The following is a 27550-nucleotide window of genomic DNA, read 5'->3' on the forward strand; positions in this document are numbered from 1 at the left end:
GGAAAGATGCAGAAACTTGACTGTTTTTATCTGTTGCTTGATCGCCCAAGATTATACTGTGACGTCATATATTAACATACGTCATATATTAAGTGAAGTTACATAATCTAAAAGTGCCGGGAAAAGTGCAGTTACTGCAAATGATTTATGAAAATTGTGTCGGAAGTAGACGACTGTCAAAATAACAGACTTTACGCTACATGTACAATATACAGACATATTTTTTAAATGGCAAAGTTTTATGATACACCAAAGTATATGTGTGTAAGTTGGATCATATAACAACTTGATCTTTTTTTTTCGTACTTTTAATGGACCCCATTGGAAATAAGCTTTTAGCTTAATGGGTTATCCATAGGTCAAATATAGTATTTCAATTGATAACAACTAGATCTATTTTTTATAACTGTTATAATATATAGATTTAATTTATTTAAATATTTATATATTATTTGATAATTACAGCTGTCAGAATGAAATTTGTGTAACTGTGTTTTATGTATTGTGATATTGTTATATGCGTTTGAATGTAAATAAATAAATAAATACATATATGAAATTTACAAATACACATATAGAAATCTATTGCAAATTCAATAAGTATACTGTATTGATATGAAAGAGATTACAATTCTAGTATGAAATGTGTCCACTTTATCAAAGTCTTGTATTGAAATGGGTCCACTTTCTCAATGATATCGTATACAAATGTGTATGCTTTTTCAAAAATCTTGTATCAAAATGGGTCTACTTTATCAGAGTTCCGGTATAAAAATGGGTCACATTTCAGAAGTCCTAGCGGGAAACCCCTACCCTAAATTTCGGGAAGTTACCCCCCCCCCCGGGATACGGTGCTTTTACTGACGCTATTTTTGTACTTAATGCTATTATTCAAAATGTCGTGAATTCTAACGGACGTTTGTACTGTTGTTTTATCGACATGAAACGTGCATTTGATTCGGTCTATTTAAATGGACTATGGCATAAGCTTTACAACGCAGGTATTAACGGTAAATTACTAACGCTCATCAAAGACATGTATCATCAAGTTAAATGCTGTGTAAAAAAGTGTAATTCATACTCGGATTTCTTTAATTGTGCGATTGGACTCAAACAGGGAGAGGTACTCTCGCCGGTGCTGTTTTCTCTATTCTTAGATGACCTTGAACTATTTTTAGAAAAAGACGTCAATTCTGGACTTTCATATGATGACTTGATATTTATACTTATGCTTTTTGCTGATGATATGGTAATATTCGGCAAGTCTGTAACTGACCTCCAACAAAGTATTAACAACCTTAGCGAATATTGCGATCTTTGGGGTCTAGAAGTTAATATTAGCAAAACTAAGGTAATGGTATTTAGAAAAAGAGGACCGACTTTTAACAATGAAAAATGGTCATTTAAATGTGAAAAGTTAGATATAGTTGATGACTTCAATTACTTAGGAACAGTTTTTAATTACACGGGTTCGTTTTTACTAAATGCTGAATCTCTTTCTGGGAAAGGACTTAAAGCCCTAAATGTTTTAATGATTAATTTAAAAAACCTTGATATCAAACCTAGTATTGCTTTTCAACTTTTTGACGCATTCGTGGGTGCGACTTTAAATTATGGTTGCGAGATATGGGGATTTGATAAGTTTATCGAAATAGAACGTATACATCTTAAGTTTTGTAAAAGGCTCCTAGGTATCAAAGCATCTAGCAGCAGCATGGGAGTATATGGGGAACTAGGAAGGTATCCACTTTGAATTAACAGAAATGTTCGTATAATAAAATACTGGTGTAAACTTATCCATTCAAATAACATAATCATATCAAAATTGTATGAACGCTTCAAAAGTATGAAACTATGTAAAGGCAATTGGGCTTTAAATGTGAAGAAGTTATTGGATACCTACGGATTTTCATACGTATGGGACAATCCCTCTTCGGTCAATCTCGATACCTTCCATATTGTATTTAAGTCAACTGTTTTAGACGTTTTTAAGCAATCCTGGTACAATTCGATTAATAATAGCAACTCATTAATGACATATAAATTATTTAAATGCACCTTTGAGTTTGAACCATATCTTGATTAATTGCGTATATGTGTTTCCAAATTACGATTATCGTCGCTCAAACTAGCAATTGAAACAGGTAGACATAACAATATAGAGAGATCACAGCGAGTATGCGCAAAATGTCAAGTCAGAGATATTGAAGACGAGTACCATTTTATCATGATATGCCCAGCCTTCAATTCACTTAGAAAAGAACTAATCAAAGCCTACTATTATAAAAGACCAAGTATGTTTAAATTTGTTGAATTAATGGGTACTTTAAACAAAAAACAAGTAAGGAACCTGAGCAAGTTCATATGTAGAGCCATAATGCAGCCCCACCCAGCTAACTAACCCTGGATATTCAAATATTAACTAATAAATTTCCCTTCATCTAGTAGTTGGGTAAATAAACTCGTCTTTTTTTAATGTTTGATGGTCGTACTATGTTCATCCTCAACATTCGTCTGTAAAAGTTCTTAGTACATTCACCTTATTCATCATCTGAATATGTTAGCCTAGCACAACTTAAATATTATTGTTGCATATTTTGTAAAATGTACAAAAATTAATCAAATTTTGTACAATTACCTGTTGTTTTTAAATTATATATGTTGTACAGTTTAGTATATTTCAAATACTTCACTTATAGCCTTAACGCATGATCAAATTTTACTTATCTTGAACAAATTAGTTAAAATATTAACTGACTAATTTTTCTTCATTTTTTTCCGTATCAAGTTGTCTTGTATAACGTTTAAATAATTGAACTATATTTATGGTTTTCATCCTCCAATATTTCTATGAAAGTTAATAACAAATAATTGTTTTCATCATCTGTATATGTTAATCTAGAGAAACACGAATACTATTTTATTGTTTTTTTGTTTTTTTGTTTCTTATTAGTATTTAAAACAAATCTTTATTATATACAACTTATTAATTAAAATCATGTATGTATGAATATGATCTTTACGCGATCAATATGATATTTAAATATTCTTATTTGTTATCACGTTGACATAATGCTTTGTATACATCTAACTATTTTGTAAATGACAAAAAACTGTAAAGTTTACGTCAATAAAACATTCTGTCTGTCTGTCTTTAAGGGGCGAAACGCTCAGGAGTGTAAACGTGTTGGAGCGCATGGTTTTTCAACGTTTCTGATGTAGTGTGACCTAAAACGCCTCTTCAATTAAAAGGCGTAAATGGAGAAAATTGAAAATTGCGAAGAATTCTGCTATGATTTGATTTAATTTATTTAAGTTGTTTTTTATCATGTACGATATTTATTGAAGGAACTTATCAAACATGGATATAACAAATGGCACTGTGGTTGTATCGGGTAATGACAATCCGCTTGAATCGAGTGAACGGCAATCAAAAAGTCCTTTAAGTTTAAATGTCAACACAAATGCGAAAAATCCTAAACAGGATATCCACAAAACTGTTCCAAATCACGATTTGGAAATAGACGATGACCCGCTAATTGATGTGTCCGATACTGAAGATTTGGTCCAGGAAACCTCAAGTAAGAAAAGCTCAAAAGCTGCAGAGAATTGTGCACATAAATCAGCAAATAAATCTGAACAATTGCAATCAAGACCAGCGCGTAGTAGTTCCATGGCCAGTGGTACATTTGATGCAGAGCAAGCAAGTAATGGTATGCAAATAATGACGTATTGCTAATGTGTCCATCCCATAGTGCACTATACTCTTTGTTTAGCAAAAATGGCATAATTTTGTATTGATTGAATTGCTCAACACATTCATCATCTATATTGTCCAGATTTTTGTATTGCATTCCTGGCATGTAATTATTGGATGTTAGTGTTTTTCCCAGGCTATTTCTGCATGGCACTGCACCACGCCCCCATTGTGAAGAACCTCTTTGCCCTTTTCAAAGGCAAAAGCCGCCTTGTACCTCAAGGAGTGTATATTGATAGGAGATGAATCGAGTAATTGACCCTTACTGTAGTAAATTCAATCTTATGCAAAAATATTCATCCGATTTTATTGGTTTATACGTTATCTTGTTGCTTATTAATTCCTCTTTCAAAAAAATATAACTTTTAGTATATTCCCGTTGTTATTAATGGATTTATAGCGAGTTAAACACAAGAAATACACATTTTATGTTTTACCACCGTGCGTTTTAACGTGTTGTGGCTATCGATCTTTTACAATTAGCGTACAGCGAAGCGCCGAGGTTATACATTTTGATGTACCCACTCATGTCTTTTGTTAAATTATAGTTTCATTTCTCGGCCGATTTTGACAAATTATATATCATTAGAAAGCTTACGTAACGTAGTTTTCAGATATATAAATATATATTAAGTTTTTCTTCTGACTTCGACAGCCCGGCGAGTTATAACTTTAACTTTTGCAAATATCATACCGTTTTGGAGTTTTAGAATCTAGATTTACAGTTGACATGTTCGTACTTAATACCAATTTGTAGCGTTTATATTTGGAGTTCAGTTTTAAAATTTACATCTTGCTTAGGAGAATAGAATTCTGAATACGATAGAAAAAAAATTGTTTAAAAACGAAAGTAATTAAGGAATGAAGGCGGAAGAAAGTAGCGCGCGTTCCTCACGCACTGAACTGATGCTACGGTCTTGGCGATTATGCTTTTGTTTAGAAACCAGCCATTGAATTTCCTTTGCCATATTATTATATTTTTTATGAAATATATTGTAGTATTTTGTTCACAAAGCATATCAATAAAGCTTATTATAAATGAATCTTAATAAATTAACGATTTCAGCTCTTGTTTATAACACAGAAAGGGTGTTAAATTTATGATGAAACGGCGTATATACATGTAGTGGACCCTCTCGATATTATTCGGCGTTGCATGCACACTTGAAATAAAATGGGTGTCAAATACATTCATCTTTTGATGTTTATTATCAACGAGGTAATTATGTATAATTATATGAAATGTTATTTACCGTAAATTATTAATTTATTAAAGATTCTTGAAAATCACGGTCGGTGTTACGTGGGTCATTTCGTATTTTGACATCAGGGCATCATGTCCAACTATTCAAAATCAGATTTTTTTCACTAGGACGATGACGGCTTGGATTTAGACAGGCAGACAGATAGTTTTTTCAGACTAATACAGCAGTACATCGTCTTCAGCTCAAATATATAAATTATTTTTAGACGAATTTGTAGGTGATTACACATATAGCAGTGATGATTCTGAGAATGCTGCCATGTTTCTTATCCGTGTAATCTAGAGTCCGTGGTTTGAGCATTTTTATCGCGGTGTTCAATAAAAGATATCTCAATAATCTTGTTTATTGATAGATCTGTGGTTTTATTGCCCCTGTGTTCAGCACAAACCAATTATCTCGTTATGATCAGATGCTGTGCCGACCAATACTAAATAACACTATGGTGTCATACGCCACAGCAGGGACCTATACTTGTATATTGGTCCCTAACCACAGGTGGCTATGTCTGGTCAGTTGACACTTTTTATGATACCTCCATGTCTTCTCGTGGTATTAGTGGTCATTTCTTGGAGTAATGTAACGCCAAATACTCAATTTTGCGTTTATAAGATATGAAGCGTATTGAAAACATTTATAGTCATCTGCCCATACAGATTGCCATAAACTAAAAACTGTATAGATGTCAGCCAGCTTAATCATAATAATTATAAGTGCTTAATACCTATACATGTACATTTTAAACATTTACAAAATCTAATGCTTAACATTAAACGTATTTAGCGGGTACCGGTAAAAAACTCCGTCATTTCGTAGTCCTATAAAGAGTGTATGGTAGTGTACGGAACAACATGATTAAAAACAGCATTCTCATTTGACCACAACGGGGTTAAATTTTCAAAAAATACAAATAATACAGAGTTATAATTTAGAATTCTATATATTTATAACTCTGATAACTTATAAAGATATTTCAATATACATGCATAGACAGTTGACCGTGATTTTCAAGAATCTTTAAATAATTTTAATTAATTGATAATTTATGGTTAATAACCTTTCATATAATTTTACATCATTACCTTTTTGATAATAAACAATAAACGATGAATGTTTTGACACCCATTATATTTGAAGTATGCAAAGCCGAAAAATATCAAGAGGGTCCGCTATATACGCTGTTTCATCATAAAATTAACACCCTTTCTGTGTTATAATCAAGAGCTGAAATCGTTAATTTATTAAGCTTTATTAATACTTAGCTTTATTGATATGTCTCTAGAACAAAATATTTCAATATATTCCATAAAAAATATAATAATCATGGCAAAGGAAATTCAATGGCCGGTATCTAAACAAAAGCATAATCGCCAAGACCTTAGCATCAGTTCGGTTCGATAGGACCGCGCGCTACTTTCTTCCGCCTTCATTCCTTACTTGCTTTCATTTTTAAACCATTTTTTTTTCCTATCATATACAGAATTCTATTCTCCTAAGCAAGATGTTATTTTTAAAACTGAACTCCAAATATAAACGCTTCCAATCGGTGTAAAGTACGAACATGTCAACTGTAAATCTAGATTCTAAAACTCCAAAACGGTATGATATTTGCAAAAGTTAAAGTTATAACTCGTCGGGCTGTCGAAATCAGAAGAAAAACTTAATATATATTTATATTTCTGAAAACTACGTTACATAAGCTTTCTAATGATATATAATTTGTCAAAATCGGCCTGGAAATGAAACTATAATTTAAAATAATACGTGAGTGGGTACATCAAATGTATAACCTCGGTGCTTCGATAAAAGATCGATAGTTACGACACGATCACGTGACTTAGACACAACAAGATATTTGGCGTAACTGTCCCGTTTCTTTTCCGTGTAATCTAGAGTCTGTGTGTACCCTTATTGAGAACATCATTATTGCCTTTTGACCAAACTTTTAAGCCGAATAGTATCAGATTATGGTCCCAAGGCAGCAAAGATACTTGCGGTTGTGAATAAGTCATGCATGAAATACCCCATTTCAATATCAATCACTTATTTAAGTGGCTTTGTTTTACCAAGCATACTAATGGGTCTTCAATGTGTACTCCTCCAGGATATAAAAATCGTGCACATTTGCTTAGCTGACTTATGATGTTAACCGAGTGTAATCCTCATGCAGTGATTTTTTTCCTTCTTTGGACCACAGGTGTTTAGCGTGTGGCAATGATATTAATTAGTGAACTTAAAATTTTGAATGATAAATAATCCTATTATAAAGAAAAATCAACTTATCTGAAAAAAATATTTCTCTATCAAATATATATATAACAAGGTATCAAACTCAAAATGACCGGAAAACGGGGTGCATCGCTTTGAACAGCCATAACTTCATCAATTGTGCAGCGATTTTCACGATCTTGGTCTTATTCAAAGCAGAAATGAATTTCCTTTCTGGAATGTTGGCTTCGTAAAAAGTTTGGTGTCTGTTTCGTCAACCCATTCCCCTCAGTGCACTGCAAAAAAATTGTCGAAGATGACAGTAGCCAAATGCAGATTGACGACGAGTTATTTCTTCTATTTTATATTAAATTAATAAAATTAAATACTGAGAATTTGTGTTACGATTAGTTATAAATAGCAGGGCTTTTTAGCTCACCTGAGCACAACCTGCTCATGGTGAGCTTTTGTGATCGCTTTTTGTCCGTCTTGCATCGTCCGTCGTCCTTCGTCAACATTTTGCCTTGTGAACACTCTAGAAGCCACATTTATTGTCTGATCTTCATGAAATTTGGTTGGATCATTTGTCCCATTGATACCTCGACTGAGTCATGCTGGGTCAAAAACGAGGTCACTAGGTAAAAAAAAAGAAAAACCTTGTGAACTCTGTAGAAGTCACATTTGATGCCCAATCTTCATGTAACTTTGTCAAAATGTTTGTCTAAATGATATGTTGGTTGAGTTGAAAAATGGTTCCGGTCCGTTGAAAAACATGGCCACCAGGGGGGGGCGGGGCTGTATTCCTTATGGCTATAGAGAAACCGTGTGAACACTCTAGAAGTCACAATTTTTGCCCAATCATCATGAAACTTGGTCAAAACATTGGTTTCATTAATATCTCGGACGAGTTCGAAAATGGTCCAGATCGGTGAAAAAACATGGCCGCCAGGGGGCGGGGCAGTTTTCTTTATATGGCTATAGTAAAACCTTGTTAACACTCTAGAGGCCACATTTATTGTCCAATCTTCATGAAATTTGGTCAGAAGATTGGTCTCAATTATATCTTGAGTGAGTTCGAAAATGGTTACGTTTGCTTAAAAAAACATGGCTGCCAAGGGGCGGGGCATTTTTCCTTATATGGCTATATATGGCTATAGTAAAACCTTGTGAAAACTCTAGAGGCCACATTTTTTGTCCAATCTTCATGAAATTTGGTCAGAAGATTGGTCTCAATGATATCTTGAATGAGTTCGAAAATGGTTACATTTGCTTGAAAAATATGGCCGCCAAGGGGCAGGGCATGATTCCTTATATGGCTAAATACGGCTATAGTAAAATCTTGTTAACACTCTAGAGGCCACATTTATTGTCTGACCTTCATGAAACTTGGTCAGAAGATTCACCCCAATAATATCTTGGACGAGTTCAAAAATGATGCTGATTGGTTGAAAAACATGGATGCCAGGGGGCAGGGCATTTTTCCTTATATGGCTATAGCAAAACCTTGTTAACACTCTAGAGGCCACATTTATTTTCCGATCTTCATGAAACTTGGTCAGAAGATTTGTCCTAATGGTATCTTGGATGATTTCGTAAATGGTATCAGTTGCCTAAAAAACATGGCCACCAGGGGGCAAAGCATTTTTATGTCCCCCACTATAGTAGTGGGGGACATATTGTTTTTGCCCTGTCTGTTGGTCTGTCTGTTGGTCTGTCTGTTTGCGCCAACTTTAACATTTTGCAATAACTTTTGCTATATTGAAGATAGCAACTTCATATTTGGCATGCATGTGTATCTCATGAAGCTGCACATTTTGAGTGGTGAAAGGTCAAGGTCAAGGTCATCCTTCAAGGTCAGAGGTCAAATATATGTGGCCAAAATCGCTCATTTATGAATACTTTTGCAATATTGATGATGATTTGTCCAAATTATATCTTGGATGAGTTTGAAAATGGTTCCGGTTGGTGGAAAAACATAGCCGCCAAGGGGGCGTGGCATTTTTCCATATATAGCTATAGTTAAACCTTGTTAACTCTCTAGAAGCCATATTTATTGTACGATCATCATGAAACTTTGTCAGAAGATTTGTCCCAATGATATTTTGGACAAGTTCGAAAGTAGTTCCAGTTGCTTGAAAAACATGGCCACCAGTGGGCGGGGCATTTTTCCTTATATGGACTTATGAATCTTCATGAAACTTTGTCAGTATATTATAAATGATATCTTGGATGTGTATGAAAATCAGGGTTTTTTTTCCACTTTTTGGGAACATAGCCCATGGCTTTGGAATTGGGAATTTTATCGGCATTTTCATGAAATTGGGAAAATAAATTCATTAGCCTTTTTTTCCACACGAAAAGTCCACTGATTAGGGAAATACTAAATTTGATATAACTTTTTATAATCATTCAAATTAAAAGAACAAAATCATAGAAAACTTTGTTAGATGTAATTGAATTAAAATTGAGATAAAATACACATTAGACTTCTTTCTATAAAAAAAAAATGGGAATTTTTTGCCACATTTTGGGAAAAAAGTATACTTTTTGGGATTGGGAACATAGCCGAATTTTGGCTATAAAATGGGGCCAAAAAAAACCCTGAAAATGGTTCTGGTCTGTTGAAAAACGTGGCTGCCAGGGTGTTCACTAGTCATGAAAGTTGGTAAGAACATATTGTTCTAATGACATCTTGGGCTGCACAGAACAGGTCAGTTCCTTTGAAACTCAGGTGAGCAACTTTTGGCCTTTCAGGCCCTCTTGTTATGTCCCCCACCACTATAGTGGGGGACATATTGTTTTTGCCCTGTCTGTTGGTTTGTGTGTTTGTTTGTCCCAACTTTTACATTTGCAATAACTTTTGCAATATTGAAGATAGCAACTTGATATATGGCATGCATGTGTATCTCATGGAGATGCACATTTTGAGTGGTGAAATGTCAAGGTCAAGGTCATCCTTCAAGGTCAAAGGTCAAATTATATAGCTTCATAGTGGCGCAAAAGGGGACATAGTGTTTCTGACAAACACAGGGTTGTCATTATGATTATAAACAAAGGATTATTTTGGAAAAGTAACCGATTCGGCCGGGGATCAAGGGGGCCGCCTAGGCCCCCTTGTAGTTCCAGGACAAGGCCCTGGTAGGGGTCAGGGTGGCAAAGCCCCCCCGACCGAAAACGAATTCTAGACATTTTAGGGACAAAAAATTGCTATTCTCAGAGCATGAAAAGTTGAAATGAGGTCTAAAAAGAATAGAAAATTTTAAGATTTTCATATGTTTAGTATACTGTACATCTTATATTGATAGATTTTTGCATGTTCCAATTCTATCCATTACTCGATAATCCAGTATAATTACGATTTCTTTTTTACAAAACCAAATTACGGCAAATATTGACGATGAATGTTGTCCGCCATTTGACGCAAGTGCATATACAAATTGAATTGTGGGATTGGGGAATTCCCATTTAACATGCGTGAATCACGTGACGCGATTTGAGAGCATTGAAAACCGTTTATATTTAGTAATTACGACAAATCGACGACTCAATCTAAACTGTTACATGTACCTCATTTCAGAAAAGTTTGCGAAAGTGAAAGTGAAATTCTGAGAATAAAAACGCGTCTTTCTTTAAATTTTTACAAGTACTTTTCATTCCGGATCATGATATAACTTGTCAGGTCATTCATGCATGTAGACCTATATGTATGCATAGTTTGGCAATCTCAAAACACGTTATTTACCTACTTATTACATTATGTGTTATGCCAATTTGTATAACAAAATGCATTATTTAATTGAAGTATTTTCAAATGCGTATAATTTAATGTGTTATCCAAAATCATTTCCAGATTTCATTATTCACGGAAAATTAAGAAAATTCTAGCAACAGAGACACATTTCTCGTGTTTTTCATGCACAGATGAAAATCATGCCAAAATTAGACTTCATGTATAACATCACGTCATTCTTCCTCGGGGAAAGCGTGAACTTTAATATTTAGATGCTGAATAACAACTCCGTAACGCAGAGGTCGCTAATATCTTTTATTTTGGTAGAAAATCGAAAAGCATTTTTTTATATGTGGCAACCTTTTCTTTAACTTAAAAAACTAGTTAATTACGCTCTACAGTGCTACATTCGTTGAGATACGGTCAGTAATAATCTGTGAAATGTACAGCTATTTGATACAATTTCACGTGGGGTCGGCGTGTATTCGGCTGCCTGAGCGCTGATTGGTTGACGTGCTTACCAATAAGAATTTGATTGACAGCTGGAAAAATCAATATTGGCCACTCGCTGAGAAATTCATTGAAAACAGTAGCTCTTAGGCGGAGTTAATGGACTGACTGAATGGGCGTCGCTCTACTATACTACGGTTATTCCTCGTCAATTATTGTCGGTTTGCGTGATCAAAACTTCCGATAGCAATTTAAAAGATTCAGGAAAAACAACCGATTTTCTAGCGATTTTAACCGATGAATTCGATCGGCAATCGATCAATAATGACAACCCTGCAAACAGATATCTTGTTTTTCTTGATTTGTGGAATGGGAAACTTTTGTGCAAGACTGTGAATAAAAGTTTATGTTGCTTTCCCAGTGCTCCAGCTAGGCCATAAATAGAAGGGCGCCCCGTCCTGCCCTTCCGAAGCTCTGCCCTGCCCTACCCATGCCCCACTTTTATTTTAATATTTTTTTTTTTCAAAGACATTTTATGATGTGTTACGTTGTAATTAATTCATTCCTCATGGTACACATTTTGTTTGCATGGTTTATTAATAATGAAAATAATATAGTCTAACAATTATTAATAACATAAAAATTAATATACAACAGGGGTGTCATTTAAAGCTTACAAAAGTTAAACAATGTCTTTAAAATACCATTCTTCAATTTTTTCAATTTACAACTTGATTTTTCCCAATTGGAAGATCTCGGGACTCGTTTTTTTCCCAATTTTGTGATTTCACGACGCGAAAACTTCCCAATGGCATGGGTACTGGACCAGTTCCCAATGGGGTGAAAAAAATCACTGCCTCATGGAAATTGTGCATTTCATGCATAATACAGTAATATCAAAACATTTATTTCTACATGTAATTTAATATAGAATACAACAAACTGTATATTTATCATTATGGTCTTTTAAATAAGTAATTATTGAAGCCATTATTGTACCCTATACTAATTAAACAATAATTAACGATGCATACAACCTTTTAGATACAAACAAGATGATGTATTTATTAGTAATTTACACAATCAATGCATGTCACCGAAACGAGTGATTGCAAATTGGCTTTCAGTTTACTTGCACATTTTAAACATCTAAAAAGGTTATTGTGAGCAAATTGGATAAGACATACATGGTTTCATTTATATGTTAGTGGATCTGTGTATAATCAGATTCATGCACATATATTGCTTTATAATATTTTTTGTCATGCTGTACTGTTTACTGAAACAGCATGGAACTGAAATTAATTAAAGTAAATTAAAAACATCAATAACACATAAGTGTGTTTGTTCATATTTTTATGTTTTTCCCACAACTGCCACTGATGATTAAATGTTCCTCCCAAAACCAGGTTTTCACATAATGCACTTTTTGCCTAAACTGTGTGTTAAAATGCCCTTTTTGAATGCTCTGCGCAATGCCCCTTTGCTCTCCTGACACGATGACAACACAATATGGCAATAAGCCAATGTATGAACATTGAATTTATTTTAATCGCGGGCGGTTTATTGAAAGATCTATTAAAAAACAGATAGATTTTTGGTGTTTAAATGACGTTTGGGACTTAGACCCTGTTTGATATCTGTGTAGTTTTGGAATGACAGTGTATCAGAGTTCGCCTTAGCATCAAATTTTAGTCACTTCTCTTTTGACTTGTATTCGAGGAGAAATCAAGGGATGTCATGTGTTTTTTTTTGGTTTCATATAAGTTTTAATGTAATGAGTCGCATTATTTAACCATTTACTGAATACAAAATGTACATTCTGATTCTTACTCATTCAATTCTCTTTATTATTAATTAGATCAACAATCAAGGAAAAAAAACAACAACAAAATATACAACTCACCTTCAAGTGTTCATGAAAGTGCTTAATATATTTACATACACATCCCAACCACCCTACAGACAAAATTTTTTTTTTTGAGGCACAGGCTCAGCCCTGTGATCATAGAAAAATAATGTTTTCACGTGTGGCTGCGTCACTCTTGAAAATATATTTTCTATGATCACTTGTGAAATAACAAACGATCTTACACTGACATGAACAAATATCCTCTATGTAATCATATATACTAATATATGCCAGTAAAAGGGTAAGGAAAATAGCCCTGTAAGCCCTCTTGCAGTGTTTTTTATCACCATTTTGGGAATGGGGCCAGGTCCCTTTAGATTGGCCAAATTTGCAATGTTTGGACTAAAATTGGAATATTAGTGTTGTTGTTGTTTTGCTGAAAAATGCTTCAAATTGAGAATACAAGTGTTTTCAATATTATAATTACTACGGTTGAACTTACATGGATTGGAGATAAACAAAATATAGAGATCTAATTTTTTTCTTCTTGTTGAAAACTTTCATTTGAAATTTTTAGCTCACATTTAGGAAAAATGTATACCTTTTTCTCATTTTGAATAAAAAACCCACTGTCTGGTCTTACTACTGCGTTTTGTCTTGGTTTCAGATGAACTCCACCTTCTGCAGGCCCAGGTGTTTATTGAAGATGCAGCCATGGTGGGTATTATAAATGAACCCCCACAAGGAGTGGGTCTATTGGGGTCGGGGGGGCCCGGGGGGGGGGGGGGGTATTTCCGGGATATTTCTCAGCAACTAATGACCGGAATTCAATGAAACTTTATGGGAAGCTTCACTACCAAGAGGAGATTTGTATATTATCAGCTGGTTCTAGTCCGATGATTTTTCACAGAGTTATGGCCCTTTGAAATTTTCCATTAACTGTACATACAGTGCAATTCTTGTCCTGGCTATTTCTCAGCAACTAATGACTGGATTTCAATGAAACTTTATGGGAAGCTTCACTACCAAGAGGAGATGTGCATATTATCAGCCGGCTGTCGGATGATTTTTCACAGAGTTATGGCCCTTTGAAATTTTCCATTAACTGTACATATAGTGCAATTCTTGTCTGGGCTATTTCTCAGCAACTAATGACCGGAAGTCAATGAAACTTTATGGGAAGCTTCACTACCAAGTGGAGATGTGCATATTATCAGCAGGTCCTGGTCGGATGATTTTTCACAGAGTTATGGCCCTTTGAAATTTTCTATAAAAAAAATCTTGTCCCCCCCAACTACTTTGCCCTCAAGACGTTTCCTTTTATCTGAATATATAGTGCAATATTGTGACAAAAAAATCCTTTGGGGAGCATCACCCGTCTCCGACGGTTTCTTGTTAATATTCTTTTTATTTGCTATTTTGGGGAAATTTTTGGTTGATTTTGGTCAAAGGTCAAGGTGAAAGGAGATTTCATCATGAATTAACATTTCAACTACCGGTATGATGAAAAACATCACTTAAGCGCATTTTCAATGGTGGCTAATACAATAATGTACACAACTAGATTCCTAGATTCACTGGATAGAATATTGGATAGATTAAGATACTGACTGCTGTAAATGTATTGAAGCAATTAATCCTGATTAACAAGTTGTTGACAAAAATCCTGTTTGAGCCAGTTTAGCTAGCCATGTAGTGATTTGTATTACTTGCTGATTCTTTAATGTGGGGATTGAAAGCATTTTACAATTGAGCAGGGATCTGAGAAAATTGGGCTTAATCGTCTCTGAAAAGCCTGTGCAGACTGCACAATAAACAATTATAAACAATCTTATATTTGTGAAACATAAAATTCAAATTTTAATTATGCCCCCCTTCAAAGAAGTTGGGGTATATTGCTTTGCACATGTCGGTCTGTCGGTCCGTCCACCAGGTGGTTTCCGGATGATAACTCAAGAACGCTTTGGCCTAGGATAGGTACATTGATCATGACTCGCAGATGACCCCTATTGATTTTGAGGTCACTAGGTCAAAGGTCAAGGTCACGGTGACCCGAAATAGTAAAATGGTTTTCGGATGATAACTCAAGAACGCTTAGGCCTAGGATCATGAAACTTGATAGGTAGATTGATCATGACTCGCAGATGACCCCTATTGATTTTCAGGTCACTAGGTCAAAGGTCAAGGTCACAGTGACCCAAAATAGTAAAATGGTTTCCGGATGATAACTCAAGAACGCTTATGCCTAGGATCATGAAACTTTGTAGGTAGATTGATCATGACTTGCAGATGACTCCTATTGATTTTCAGGTCACTAGGTCAAAGGTCAAGGTCACGACCCGAAATAGTAAAATGGTTTCCGGATGATAACTCAAGAACGCTTATGCCTAGGATCATGAAACTTGATAGGTACATTGATCATGACTCGCAGATGACCCCTATCGATTTTGAGATAACTAGGTCAAAGGTCAAGGTCACGGTGACCCGAAATAGTAAAATGGTTTCCGGATGATAACTGAAGAACGCTTATTCCTAGGATCATGAAACTTAATAGGTAGATTGATCATGACTCGGAGATGACCCCTATTGATTTTCAGGTCACTAGGTCGAAGGTCAAGGTCACGGTGACCCGAAATAGTAAAATGGTGTCCGGATGATAACTCAAGAACGCTTATGGCTAGGATCATGAAACTTCATAGGTACATTGATCATGACTGGCAGATGACCCCTATTGATTTTCAGGTCACTAGGTCAAAGGTCAAGGTCATAGTGACAAAAAACATATTCACACAATGGCTGTTACTACAACGGAGAGCCCATATGGGGGGCATGCATGTTTTACAAACAGCCCTTGCTTAAAATGTTTTCATTTGTTTGTATTCAAGTAATAGAATACAAGAGTTTACCAAGTTAACTGAAAATGAATCTTTAGTTTTGCCAAGTTGACTTGATATTAAAATTAGCCTTTATCTTCACTGCTTCAAATGTGACATAGGCCGTTTGTACTAAGTTAGCAAATAATTTGAAAAGCACATTAAATGTTTTGACCCAGCTACATAATTATCTTGTTTGAGGATAATTGGTCATGCAATTATTTCTACAGCCATTGTCCCCCTATCTCTGATTTAAGTAGGACAGTTGTCAGCTATTAGCATAAGTATGTGCACTTAAGTATATGTATTAGTACTAGTAAATTAGCAAGCCCTTTAAAAATGTGGATAGGGTAACCCATTTATGCCTAGTGGACTCTCCCATCCTTCTAAATTGGATCAATTTATTTCCAAATTATGGATGTCTAGTATATTTATTTGTATATTTAGAATATTTCTTACAAAAATTCTTTAAAGCAAACAGCATAGACCCTGATGAGACGCCACATCATGCGGCGTCTCATCTGGATCTATGCTGTTTGCAAAAGCCTTTTTTCTAGACGCTAGGCATAAATGGGTTGAGTGATGATTGAGACAATAATCCAAATAAACAAACAAAACAAAACAAAAAGACAATTTAAATGAGCCTTGTTCTGAACAAAAACGGGCTTGATGTGTTTGCGTAAAGATTATTTCCTGATTAGCCTGAGCAGCCTGCACAGGCTAATCAGGAACAACACTTTCTGCTTGTATGGTATTTTTCATTTTCTGGAAGTCTCTTCTAAATAAAAATCCAGTATAGGTCAAAAGTGATGTACCTGATTAGCCTGTGCAGACTGCACAGGCTAATCTGGGACAACTCTTTACTCTCATGCATGAAGCCTCGTTTTGCCGCTGAAATGTCAGTTTGTGTGTTTCAGTATCGGTCTGTGGACCACAAGGTTGATCGCAGGTCACTGGTGCTGTACCGCTTCTACCATTCCAAACTGTTCTCACTGTGAGTAGCTTACTTTTCTGCATGTTATTATTAAAAGGTCAATATCCTCTTTTCCTATAACTTCGTGCAGCCCTATAAGATCGTGTACGTTTTTATGACGTAAACTTCTAAGCAACATTCGAACGCACGTGCCCGAAAACTGTTCACTTTTGTTTCCACAGCCGATAAGACAACAATCATGAGGTAAAAACAATAAATATGATATAATTTGTCTGTTTTTCTGACCCCGTTCCAAAGAAATAGCCTAAACAATGTTTAAAATCTGCACATTTCCTTCACCAGACGGCTATGTTTGTCAATTTTTTTATCGTAAAATGTTGTAACAGTAGTTTCCCTTGGAGGCCCGTCTCAAATTTGTATTGTGCTCTCTGAACTTTGCATTACAATACGATTAAAGTATGATGTGTATGCTGAAAATTTTACCCCCAAATGATGACACGAGACCATACGTTAAGATTGTGACCGGCCTATTGCGATATAGGTTCTCACTGCGTCAATTTGGGATTTTGTCACAAAACAACTGTCATTAGAAGGGATGACAGCCTTTTATGCCCCCATTGTGAATATAATTTTATTTAGCTATTTTCTGTTAGTTAATACATTTTATCTAGACCTCTGAATACAGTTATCACAGTTCATATTTCGTTTTTATGAAGACCAGTTTTGTTTAAACCGTTCTTTTCAATACAGTTTATTCACGAAATTCATCAGAAACAACACATTTTTAATTCAAATAAACACACATTCACAAAAACATATATTGGTTATTATAAACACATCCCAGGGCCTCGCTGTGACGTCATCAAAATCGGTGCACGATCTTATAGGGTAATTCTGTGTGACGCAGACTACGATGTACATGAATGTTTAAATGTACGTAACTCCATTTTTATTATCTGTCAACCAGCTTATTTCACTCGTTATTTGTTAAACAAAAGATAAATCATAAAGTACATATCAAGTTTAGTTATTGTCTAATGATTTTTCATGAAAAATATGCCTTTGAAGTTTAAGGTGCACGAACTTATAGGTTTAGAGGCTAGTGTCCAGTAAGTTGAATGTAGTAAAGTTCTAAGTACTGCATAACCAAACATTTGTTATTTGAATCTTGGTCAGATGGTACCACCCTTAGTTTCAAATTTGGCTGAACACCATGTAGAAGATACAGATGACGTTTTTTGGATCAATCACTTCAGCCTCTGGTTGAGACAAGCAATTAAACCTGTTGTTCTTCTAGTTGCCAATAATAAACCTCAGGGAATTCTTGGAGAAATACGCCTCCCACTTAACATGAACACCCAGAGCCGCATTCTGGGATAACTGGGCCTAAATCATGTGCTTAAAGTGTCGTCCCATATTAGCCTGTACAGTCAGCACAGGCTAATCAGGAAAGACACTTTCCTCATTAACTTGATTTATTTATTAACACACTCCCAGTAAACAAAAAATTCTCTGGAAGATGAAAGTGATGTCCCTGATTAGCCTGTGTGGACTCTTCAGTGTCTGGGAGGACACTGTTGTCCCTGATTAGCCTGTGTGGACTCTTCAGTGTCTGGGAGGACACTGTTGTCCCTGATTAGCCTGTGTGGACTCTTCAGTGTCTGGGAGGACACTGTTGTCCCTGATTAGCCTGTGTGGACTCTTCAGTGTCTGGGAGGACACTGTTGTCCCTGATTAGCCTGTGTGGACTCTTCAGTGTCTGGGAGGACACTGTTGTCCCTGATTAGCCTGTGTGGACTCTTCAGTGTCTGGGAGGACACTGTTGTCCCTGATTAGCCTGTGTGGACTCTTCAGTGTCTGGGAGGACACTGTTGTCCCTGATTAGCCTGTGTGGACTCTTCAGTGTCTGGGAGGACACTGTTGTCCCTGATTAGCCTGTGTGGACTCTTCAGTGTCTGGGAGGACACTGTTGTCCCTGATTAGCCTGTGTGGACTCTTCAGTGTCTGGGAGGACACTTAACGCTCATGCAGTAAGTCCAGTTTGGCCAGAAATTGTCTCACCTGGATTGTCCACAGCCGATCCAATTTTTCTTAAGATATTAGATAAAAAAATATGCATACATCCTACTTAAATTTTCTGTTATCTAATTTCCAAACTTCATTATATTACAGAAGCTAAAATGTATTCCTAAAAATGGTACTTTTATTTATTGTCCCCTACTGGTTTCACTGAAGGGGATTTATGGTTTGTGGTCTGTATGTCCGTGAGTCCGTCAGTCTGTCACACTTTTCTGGATCCTGCAATAACTTAAAAGGAGCCTTTTCACAGATTTTGGCATGTTTTGAAGTTTGTGATTAAATGCTTTCTATTGGTAAATGTAAAGATTTGCTCTAAAAAGCTCCTGTAAAAAATCAGAACTCTCCAAATTATTCAATCGTTTCGCGTTGCAACGCTTTATAATTTTCAGGTTTTTAAATTGTTAATTCGTCAAAATAGCTCCTGTAAAAAATCAAGAATAAAATTAAAAAAAGAATAAAAATGAACCCTCATCAGGGCTCAAACCACTGACCCCTGGAGTCCTGGTGTAAAAAGTCTCCGACTTAGACCACTCGACCATTATTCCGCATACAACGTTAGGTGTATTTTATGCTATATATAAGCAATCGTCGTAGTTTCACAAAATATAGCGATAACAACAGAACTCTCCAAACTATTCAATCGTTTCACGTTGCAACGCTTTATAATTTTCAGGTTTTTAAGTCGCCAAAAGATGCATATAATGGATATATTTGAGCATGGTAAATGTTCAATATTACTGTGTCCCCACAAATATCATATCTAAATCGAAAATTTGTGAATCTGAAACAACTTTTTTAATTTTTGTCAAAACTTGAAACGTGGACAGATGGCAATATGGAGATTATGCACGTCATTTCATTTTGTTCCTACGTCAAGAATTCTGGTTGCTATGGCAACAAATAGACTAGAAATACTGCTGAAAATGGTGGATCCAGCACACTTTTCTTGATCCTGTGATAACTTTAAAAGTTCTTCATATTTTTTAATGAAACTTGAAACATGGATAGATGGCAATATGGACATTATGCATGTCATTTCATTTTCTTCCTACGTAAAAAATTCTGGTTGCTATGGCAACAAATATATAAACAAAAAATAAAAAAATTCTGACAATGGTGGAGCCTGTAGGGGACATATATTGCTTGGTAATAGTCTTGTTTATGTCTATAAGTCTGCTAATTAACTCACAAAGTGGTTTACCATTTCCTTTCCTATGATGTACATGCTCAACTTTCAGATTGAAGATAGGCGTGATCACCCTGCTGCACATTCTCGCCTTCTTTGAGTTCCCGTCTTCCCTGACATGGACTTCCGACATTAGGACCCGAGGGGAACGGGCGGCTTTACCCTGTGGTGTCACGGAAACCATTGAAATCCTCTGTCTTGTGTTCCTGGTGTGCGATGTCATTCTGAAGGTAGCCCTGCTACCTTTGTCTTTAGTAAAAAACCTATTTGAGTCGCATTCTTGGGAAATGGGGCTGAATGCATATGGATACTGTCCACATGTGTGAAGAGACTTTGTTTAAATGAAAAATTTCTTAAAAGCGGAAAATGTCGTCATGATTAGCATGTGGGCACTGCATTGGCTTATCTGGGACACTTAACCCACATACCCTGTTTTCTCAGAACAAGGCTCAATTTAGCTCAATTTAACCTAGGGCAGTTAAAAACTTAATTTTTAGGTCAAGCAGATCAAAAGGTAATGCAAAATATGTTGATTTCAGTACCGGATATATGGCGCCTATTACTTGAAGGTGAATCGTTGGTTGCTGGTGGAACTTGTGGTCCTGGTGATATCCTTCATTGATTGGAGCGTATCTGTGGGCATCGGATGTGGAGAGGTAGTGTTGGGTTTTTTGTTGTTACCCTGTTTTGGGGAAAGGAGCCAGGCCTTTTGTATTGGGTAAATTCACACTGCTTTCCTGAAATGTGGAAATTTATTGAAATTCAGGCAAACGCAATAAAATTGAGAATTAAAAGTGCTTTCAACAAGGTTAAACTCAAAAAGCTGGAAGGGGAGATAAACTGAATATTGCTCAAGATAAATAAAAAATAATTTTTCGTGTTTTAAAATTTTTTAATTGGGAATTATCGGCAATCATTAGGGAAAAATATATACTTTTTATGCCCCGGTATCGAATGATTGGGGGTGTATTGCTTTTGGCCTGCCTGTCTGTCAATCATTGTATTTGTGTGTCTGTCCCAAAACTTTAAGGTTGGTCATAACTTTTGCAATATTGAAGATAGCAATTTGATAATTGGCATGCATGTGTATCTCATGGAGCTGAATATTTTGAGTGATGAAAGGTCAAGGTCAAGGTCATCCTTCAAGGTCAAAGGTCATTTTTATGCCCCCAAAGGAGGGCATATAGTGACCGAACTGTCCGTCTGTCTGTCCGTCCTTCTGTCCGTCACACTTTGCGTTTAGATTTCGAAAAATGCTCATAACTTCTATGTCGCTTCAGATAGCAATTTCATATTTGGCATGCATGTGTATATGGACAAGGCCTTTCCCTACGCACACAAATTTTGACCCCTGTGACCTTGACCTTGAACCTAGGGTCTGCATTTAGGTTTCGAAATCTGCGTTTAGGTTTCGAAAAAAGCTCATAACTTCTATCAAGCGTTTATAGCCGGCATAAGTCATCCTATTGTGACAGCTCTTGTTTTCTAAAATAGCTGCAGTGCGTCTTCAAAGCGCAGTAGGGGGCATTGTATTTCACAAACGCAACTCTTGTTAAGATTTGAAATGGGGCACAATTTTGGCCCCAAATCTGTAAAAAACAACAACACTCTGGGCATGACTATTAGTTTAAATCAGCACATTCATGGTATTTTCCCTTAATATAAACATTTATTAAAACAAGATGTATTCCACCTTTTTCATGCATGAATTTATGTATTACTTTTATAATATATATGACTTAATATGGTTTTGTTCTTTATGTTTTTGTCCTTTCAATCAGGTTGTTAGAGTAAGAAGAATGCTTCGTCCAATCTTCATCATCCAGAATTCGTCCCTCATGAAGAAAATTCTTAACTCTCTTCGGAAAACTGTTCCACAGATACTTGGGTTTGTTGTAATTCTTTATTATGATTGTTTATGCCCTGTTAGAGCGGTTTATTGGATTCCACCACATACCACTTTTGTCTAAAAACTTGTTATTCCTTAGAGTGACCTTGCTGTAAAACACATAATCATTGGTGAAAGGTCAAGTAAAAAATTCAGGGTGTTAAAACATTTCTGCTCTGAAAGAAGTTGACTTTATATTATTATGCTCAAGCAAATTGTGTGCGCTGTATACATTTTATGTACAAGCAAATGACATTAAAAGAAAATTTGTAGATTTTAGTGTAAGATAGTATTATCATATGTGATAATTTAAAACAATTGTTTTTATTAGGTATACTATTTATAATATTATCACTTATAATATTTTAGTGTGATCTAACATAAAAACCAACAAATATATATTCATATGTACCTGTTTCGTGGTTATTTGCTAGCAAACAAAACAAGCCTGCATATTTTTTTACGACATTAGTTGTAATATGGCTTGATCTCCAAATTATTGTTAAATGACTGTTTAGTCAAGTTCTTTGAAAAAGGGATTTTTTCAACAAATTCTATTCTTGCAAGTTGTGCCTACTCTGATTTAGTGTGCTTCTGCTCATAGTTCTGGGTTCTGTACATCTTCATGCTGTTTGGCAAAAAATACATATGAGCCTACATGAAGCTAGCTCTGGGAAAATGGGGTTTAATGCATGTGGGTGAAGTCTCATCTTAGATTAGCCTGTGCAGTGAGCACTGTCTGAAAAGGGACGACACTTTCTGCTTTTATTGTATTTTTCATTTAAAGGAAATAATTGCTTAGCAAAAATCCATTATAGGCGGAAAGTGTTGTACCTGATGAGCCTGTGCTGTCTGGACAGGCTAACCTGGGACAACACTTTCTGAAAATGCATTTAACCCGGGTTTCCCAGAGTGAGTATTGTATAATAATTGATTACTGGTTGATGAACAACCACCTGCATGTTTCAGTGTGCTTCTACTGATGGGCCTGCACTTGTACATTTTCACGTTATTTGGCATGCTGCTGTTCCCAAAGCCAAACAAGGACTACACACACCCCGTCAACACCACCAGTACGACAGGAGATACTGAGGTCTGTTGATTTCTGAATAAATATGGTCCTTGCTCTGGGACAATTGTTCTAAAGTTTGTAAATTGTATATATGTGTCACAATTTTGATGTTACTTGGTCAGAATGTTTATCCAGACTTTTTTAAGGCCATGTTTGAATTTAAGTATTAAGTCATAATTAAATTATAAATTATATTTTTTTAAATATAAATTTTATTTACGTCATGTCTTGACTTAGTTATGGTGTACCTTGTACTCAGCTTCAAGGCCATCAAGGAGCTCTTGTTTTGTTTTTATGATTTGAAAACGTGTTTCCAGACTGCTTATTTACACACTCTGTCTAAAAATTTTCACGGTTTGACACAGCTATGCAGCACATTTAATCCTCATTAGTAGTGAGATCGTGTGATTGCAGGCTGCCTACTTCCGCACTCTGATTGACTCCTTTATCGTTCTTCTGGTTCTACTGACAACTGCCAACAACCCTGATGGTGAGCTGTGGGCCATAATTTTCTTTTGTTTCATGTGTTGACCAATTCACAAATTTAACACCAACAAATTGGACAATGACCAGCTCAAATGTCTCCTTTTTTTTAAAATCATAAATCTACCAATTGAAAACGTGATTTAAAAAAAACAACACAACATTTCATGCCGAGGAATATAAATAATTTAACAGAATTACTGCATTTAATTGCTTTTTTCCTTGATTCATAGTACTATTTTTAACTGTTGAAGATGGGCAACAAATTATTTATGTTGTTTTAGGAGGATAGAACATATAATTTACATACAATTTTATAATCTTCTAAAATTTTAACAATGTTAGGTTTGGATATTTAATTCCAATGTATGAAAATTTAGATTAATGTAATCCTGTTTACACAAAAACAAGAATATTTGAGAAGTTACAGCCTGACTGTTGGATTGACATTATAATCAGGTAATGTTGACTCCCTCTATATTAAAAACATCGATGAGACCAAATGTTGTACTTAGGATAAAAATGAAGCAATACAATACTGCATATGTGTATCTCATAAAGGGTTGTTCATGCATGTTTTATAGTGAAAGTACTGACATACTTATAATGTAAAACATTAAAAACAAACCAGAAAAAGCAGTCCATTTTATTCTTATAAACTGAAGACAAGGCAGAACCAGAACAATACTTTGCACATATTGATGAGTGCCATGGTGTTCGGTTTTCAAGGAGGTTTATGTGTACACTGAAATACATCAGCCTTGTTTTGGGAAAATGGGGCCTTATGCATGTGTGTAAAGCGTCCTACCTGGGACATCACTCTCCGCTTATATCGAATTTTGCATTTAAAGGTAGTCTCTTATAAACTGCTTTTTTGGCGGAAAGTGTCGTCCCTGTATGGAGAACAATATTGTTACATTTTCAAAGGATTCCAGTATTATTTTACTTAAACTTATATATAATGAATACTAAACTATTGTTTCCGTATTTAATGAAATCACATAACATTTTGGTAAACTGCTGTTCTGTTTTGTTTCAGTTATGATGCCGGCATATTCAAAAAACAGACTGACAGCGATTTTCTTCATAGTATTTGTGATAATTGGTAAGCTATGACATACATTATTATTTCCGTCAGACTAGACACTTAAAAGTCTGTGACTTTTCATGATACTTTTTACTCGTATTTGTATATTTCACGTTTTCAACATGTCTAATGTTATGGCAGATAATTTAGCTGTTATCGCAAAATGTTTCTGAAAATTGACACTTTCATGCATTTTTTACAAAGGAAAGCGTTTTCAGTCGAAGAAAAGTAATTAACTTTTGAATTTCAACAAATGCTCTTTTGTTATGGATTTAGTGATGTTCTGTGAACTGGGTCTTGAAGTAATTAAGATGGAAAAAAGGTATATTATGTGCTGTTGATTCAATGCTGTTTTTCAGGTCTCTATTGTTTCATGAACATGCTGACTGCCATTATCTACAACCAATTTAGAGGCTACTTTCTGGTAAAATATTTTGCCATTTGGTACTTTAATGAATGAACATACTTTCATGTTATCATGAATAATTGTAGAGAAATATGTTTTTACACCATACAATTAGTTATCCCCTTTCAATGGTAGAGGGATAATGTTTAAGTGTTTTCTGTTTGTGTGTCAAGGACACTTTTGTGTCCGGAGTCATATCTCACAGCTTCTTGGGCCAATTTCATTGAAATTTAGTGTTTGTATGAAATTAATGACAGGATGATGCACATGAAATGCTGTTGCAATCCATATGCAAATATTGGAGTTGTGGCCCTTTTTGACTTGAAAATAAGCAGACTCTTGTGTCTGTAGCCACAGGTGTCCTCCTAGATTAGCCTGTGCAGTCTGCACAGGCTACTAGTCAGGGAGGACTCTTTCCATTTTATGGAATTTTTATGCTCCCCCAAAAATTTTTGGGGGGAGCATATAGTCGCCGCTTCGTCTGTCCGTCCATCCGTCCGTGTGTCCGTCTGTGCACAATTTTTGTCCGGGCTATTTCTCAGCAACTAATGACCGGAATTCAATGAAACTTTATGGGAAGCTTCACTACCAAGAGGAGATGTGCATATTATCAGCGCGTTCTGGTCGGGTGATTTTTCACAGAGTTATGGCCCTTTGAAATTTTCCATTAACTGTACATATAGTGCAATTCTTGTCCGGGCTATTTCTCAGCAACTAATGACCGGAATTCAATGAAACTTTATGGGAAGCTTCACTACCAAGAGGAGATGTGCATATAATCAGCGCATTCTGGTCAGATGATTTTTCACAGAGTTATGGCCCTTTGAAATTTTCCATTAACTTTACGTATAGTGCAATTCTTGTCCCGGCTATTTCTCAGCAACTAATGACCGGAATCAATGAAACTTTATGGGAAGCTTCACTACCAAGAGGAGATGTGCAAATTATCAGCGCGTTCTGGTCGGATGATTTTTCACAGAGTTATGGCCCTTTGAAATTTTCCATTAACTGTACATATAGTGCAATTCTTGTCCGGGCTATTTCTCAGCAATTAATGACCGGAATTCAATGAAACTTTATGGGAAGCTTCACTACCAAGAGGAGATCTGCATATCATCAGCGGGTTCTGGTCAAATGATTTTTCACAGAGTTATGGCCCTTTGAAAATTTCTAAAAAAAAATTCTTGTCCCCCCAACTACTGTGCCCTCAAGAGTATACCTTTTATCTGAATATATAGTGCAATATTGTGACAAAAAAAACGTCGAGGAGCATCATTCGTCTCCGACGGTTTCTTGTTTGTTTGAAGGAAGTCTCAACTTAATGAATTTCTAGTCTAGGCAGAAAGTTTCGTCTATGATTAGCCAGTGCAGACTGCACAGGCTAAGCTGGCGGAACACTTTACGTGCATGTATTAAGCTCAGTATTCCCAGAACAAGGCTGATATTTTCCAGAGGTCCATGCAGAGCAGCCTGATGAGGTGTAGGATGGGACAGCGTGCTGCCTTTGAGGCTCTCAAACAGAAGAGTGTGACCTTGCAGAGCATTCAGAGTAGCGTGTCAGAGTCAGAACAGCAGCGTAGGTAAGGGTGATGACAATTTAAAGTAGGCTAGCTATCTTGTTTGATAGAGCACAGGACTACAAATACAAGGATTGCGGTTTTGATTTATGTCCCCACCATATAACTTGTGGGGTGATTGGTAAGTAACTTATTTCTTTGGCCTATGCCTCCCGACCTATGATTCCAATTGGGAAATTGCCAATTACAGGCTTTAGTGATTGGTTATTAACTTATTTCTTTGGCCTATGCCTCGCTACCTATGATTCAAATTGGGAAGTTGCCAATTTCAGGCTAAAGCATTTGCATTTCTGCATTAAATGCACATTAAATGCAATTTTTATGCACTTAAAATTCACAACAAAAATGTTATTAATTTGTGTTTTACCTGCATCTTTGAAATAATACGATCACAGGGGTTTTTTTTAGAAAAAGGGGAAGACGCTGGACGCTGGGTAAAAGGGGAAAATCGAGCGCGAAAGAGTCATATTTGGGGAAAAAATAAAAACTGTTCATTTCAATGTCTACAACTCGCTTACAGACTTCAGTTGTTTTTTTTTTGAAAAAGAGGCATGTCTCTGACCTTTTTGTTCTAAAACACATGAACAAGTATGATATTAAAGTCAAAGTCCTAAATAAAGTTGCAGAGTAGATCTAATAATGGGAAATGTTTTCAACTGGGGCCGGGGAACGATGTCAATATTGTGATTTCAATTTCATGATGAAT

At 35.7% G+C, this 27550-nt stretch overlaps 1 protein-coding gene across 2 annotated transcripts in view; it reads left to right on the plus strand.

The window, feature by feature from the left end:
- The first annotated feature begins 3243 nt into the window (after positions 1-3243).
- Positions 3244-27550, plus strand: part of LOC127851917 (two pore channel protein 2-like) — a 60288-nt gene continuing 35981 nt past the window's right edge. Inside the window, exons 1-11 of one of the 2 annotated variants that reach the window (XM_052385903.1) lie at positions 3244-3713; positions 13927-13976; positions 17050-17126; positions 20384-20561; positions 20871-20987; positions 22113-22219; positions 23189-23312; positions 23706-23781; positions 24814-24879; positions 25221-25285; positions 26720-26847. In XM_052385903.1, coding sequence (XP_052241863.1) covers positions 3362-3713; positions 13927-13976; positions 17050-17126; positions 20384-20561; positions 20871-20987; positions 22113-22219; positions 23189-23312; positions 23706-23781; positions 24814-24879; positions 25221-25285; positions 26720-26847 — 1340 coding nt within the window. In that variant the 5' untranslated portion in view covers positions 3244-3361. The remainder of the gene's footprint in view (positions 3714-13926; positions 13977-17049; positions 17127-20383; positions 20562-20870; positions 20988-22112; positions 22220-23188; positions 23313-23705; positions 23782-24813; positions 24880-25220; positions 25286-26719; positions 26848-27550) is intronic. The other variant, XM_052385904.1, reaches the window with a different exon arrangement.

Source organism: Dreissena polymorpha, chromosome 11 (assembly GCF_020536995.1).
Source record: "Dreissena polymorpha isolate Duluth1 chromosome 11, UMN_Dpol_1.0, whole genome shotgun sequence".
NCBI lineage: Eukaryota > Metazoa > Mollusca > Bivalvia > Myida > Dreissenidae > Dreissena > Dreissena polymorpha.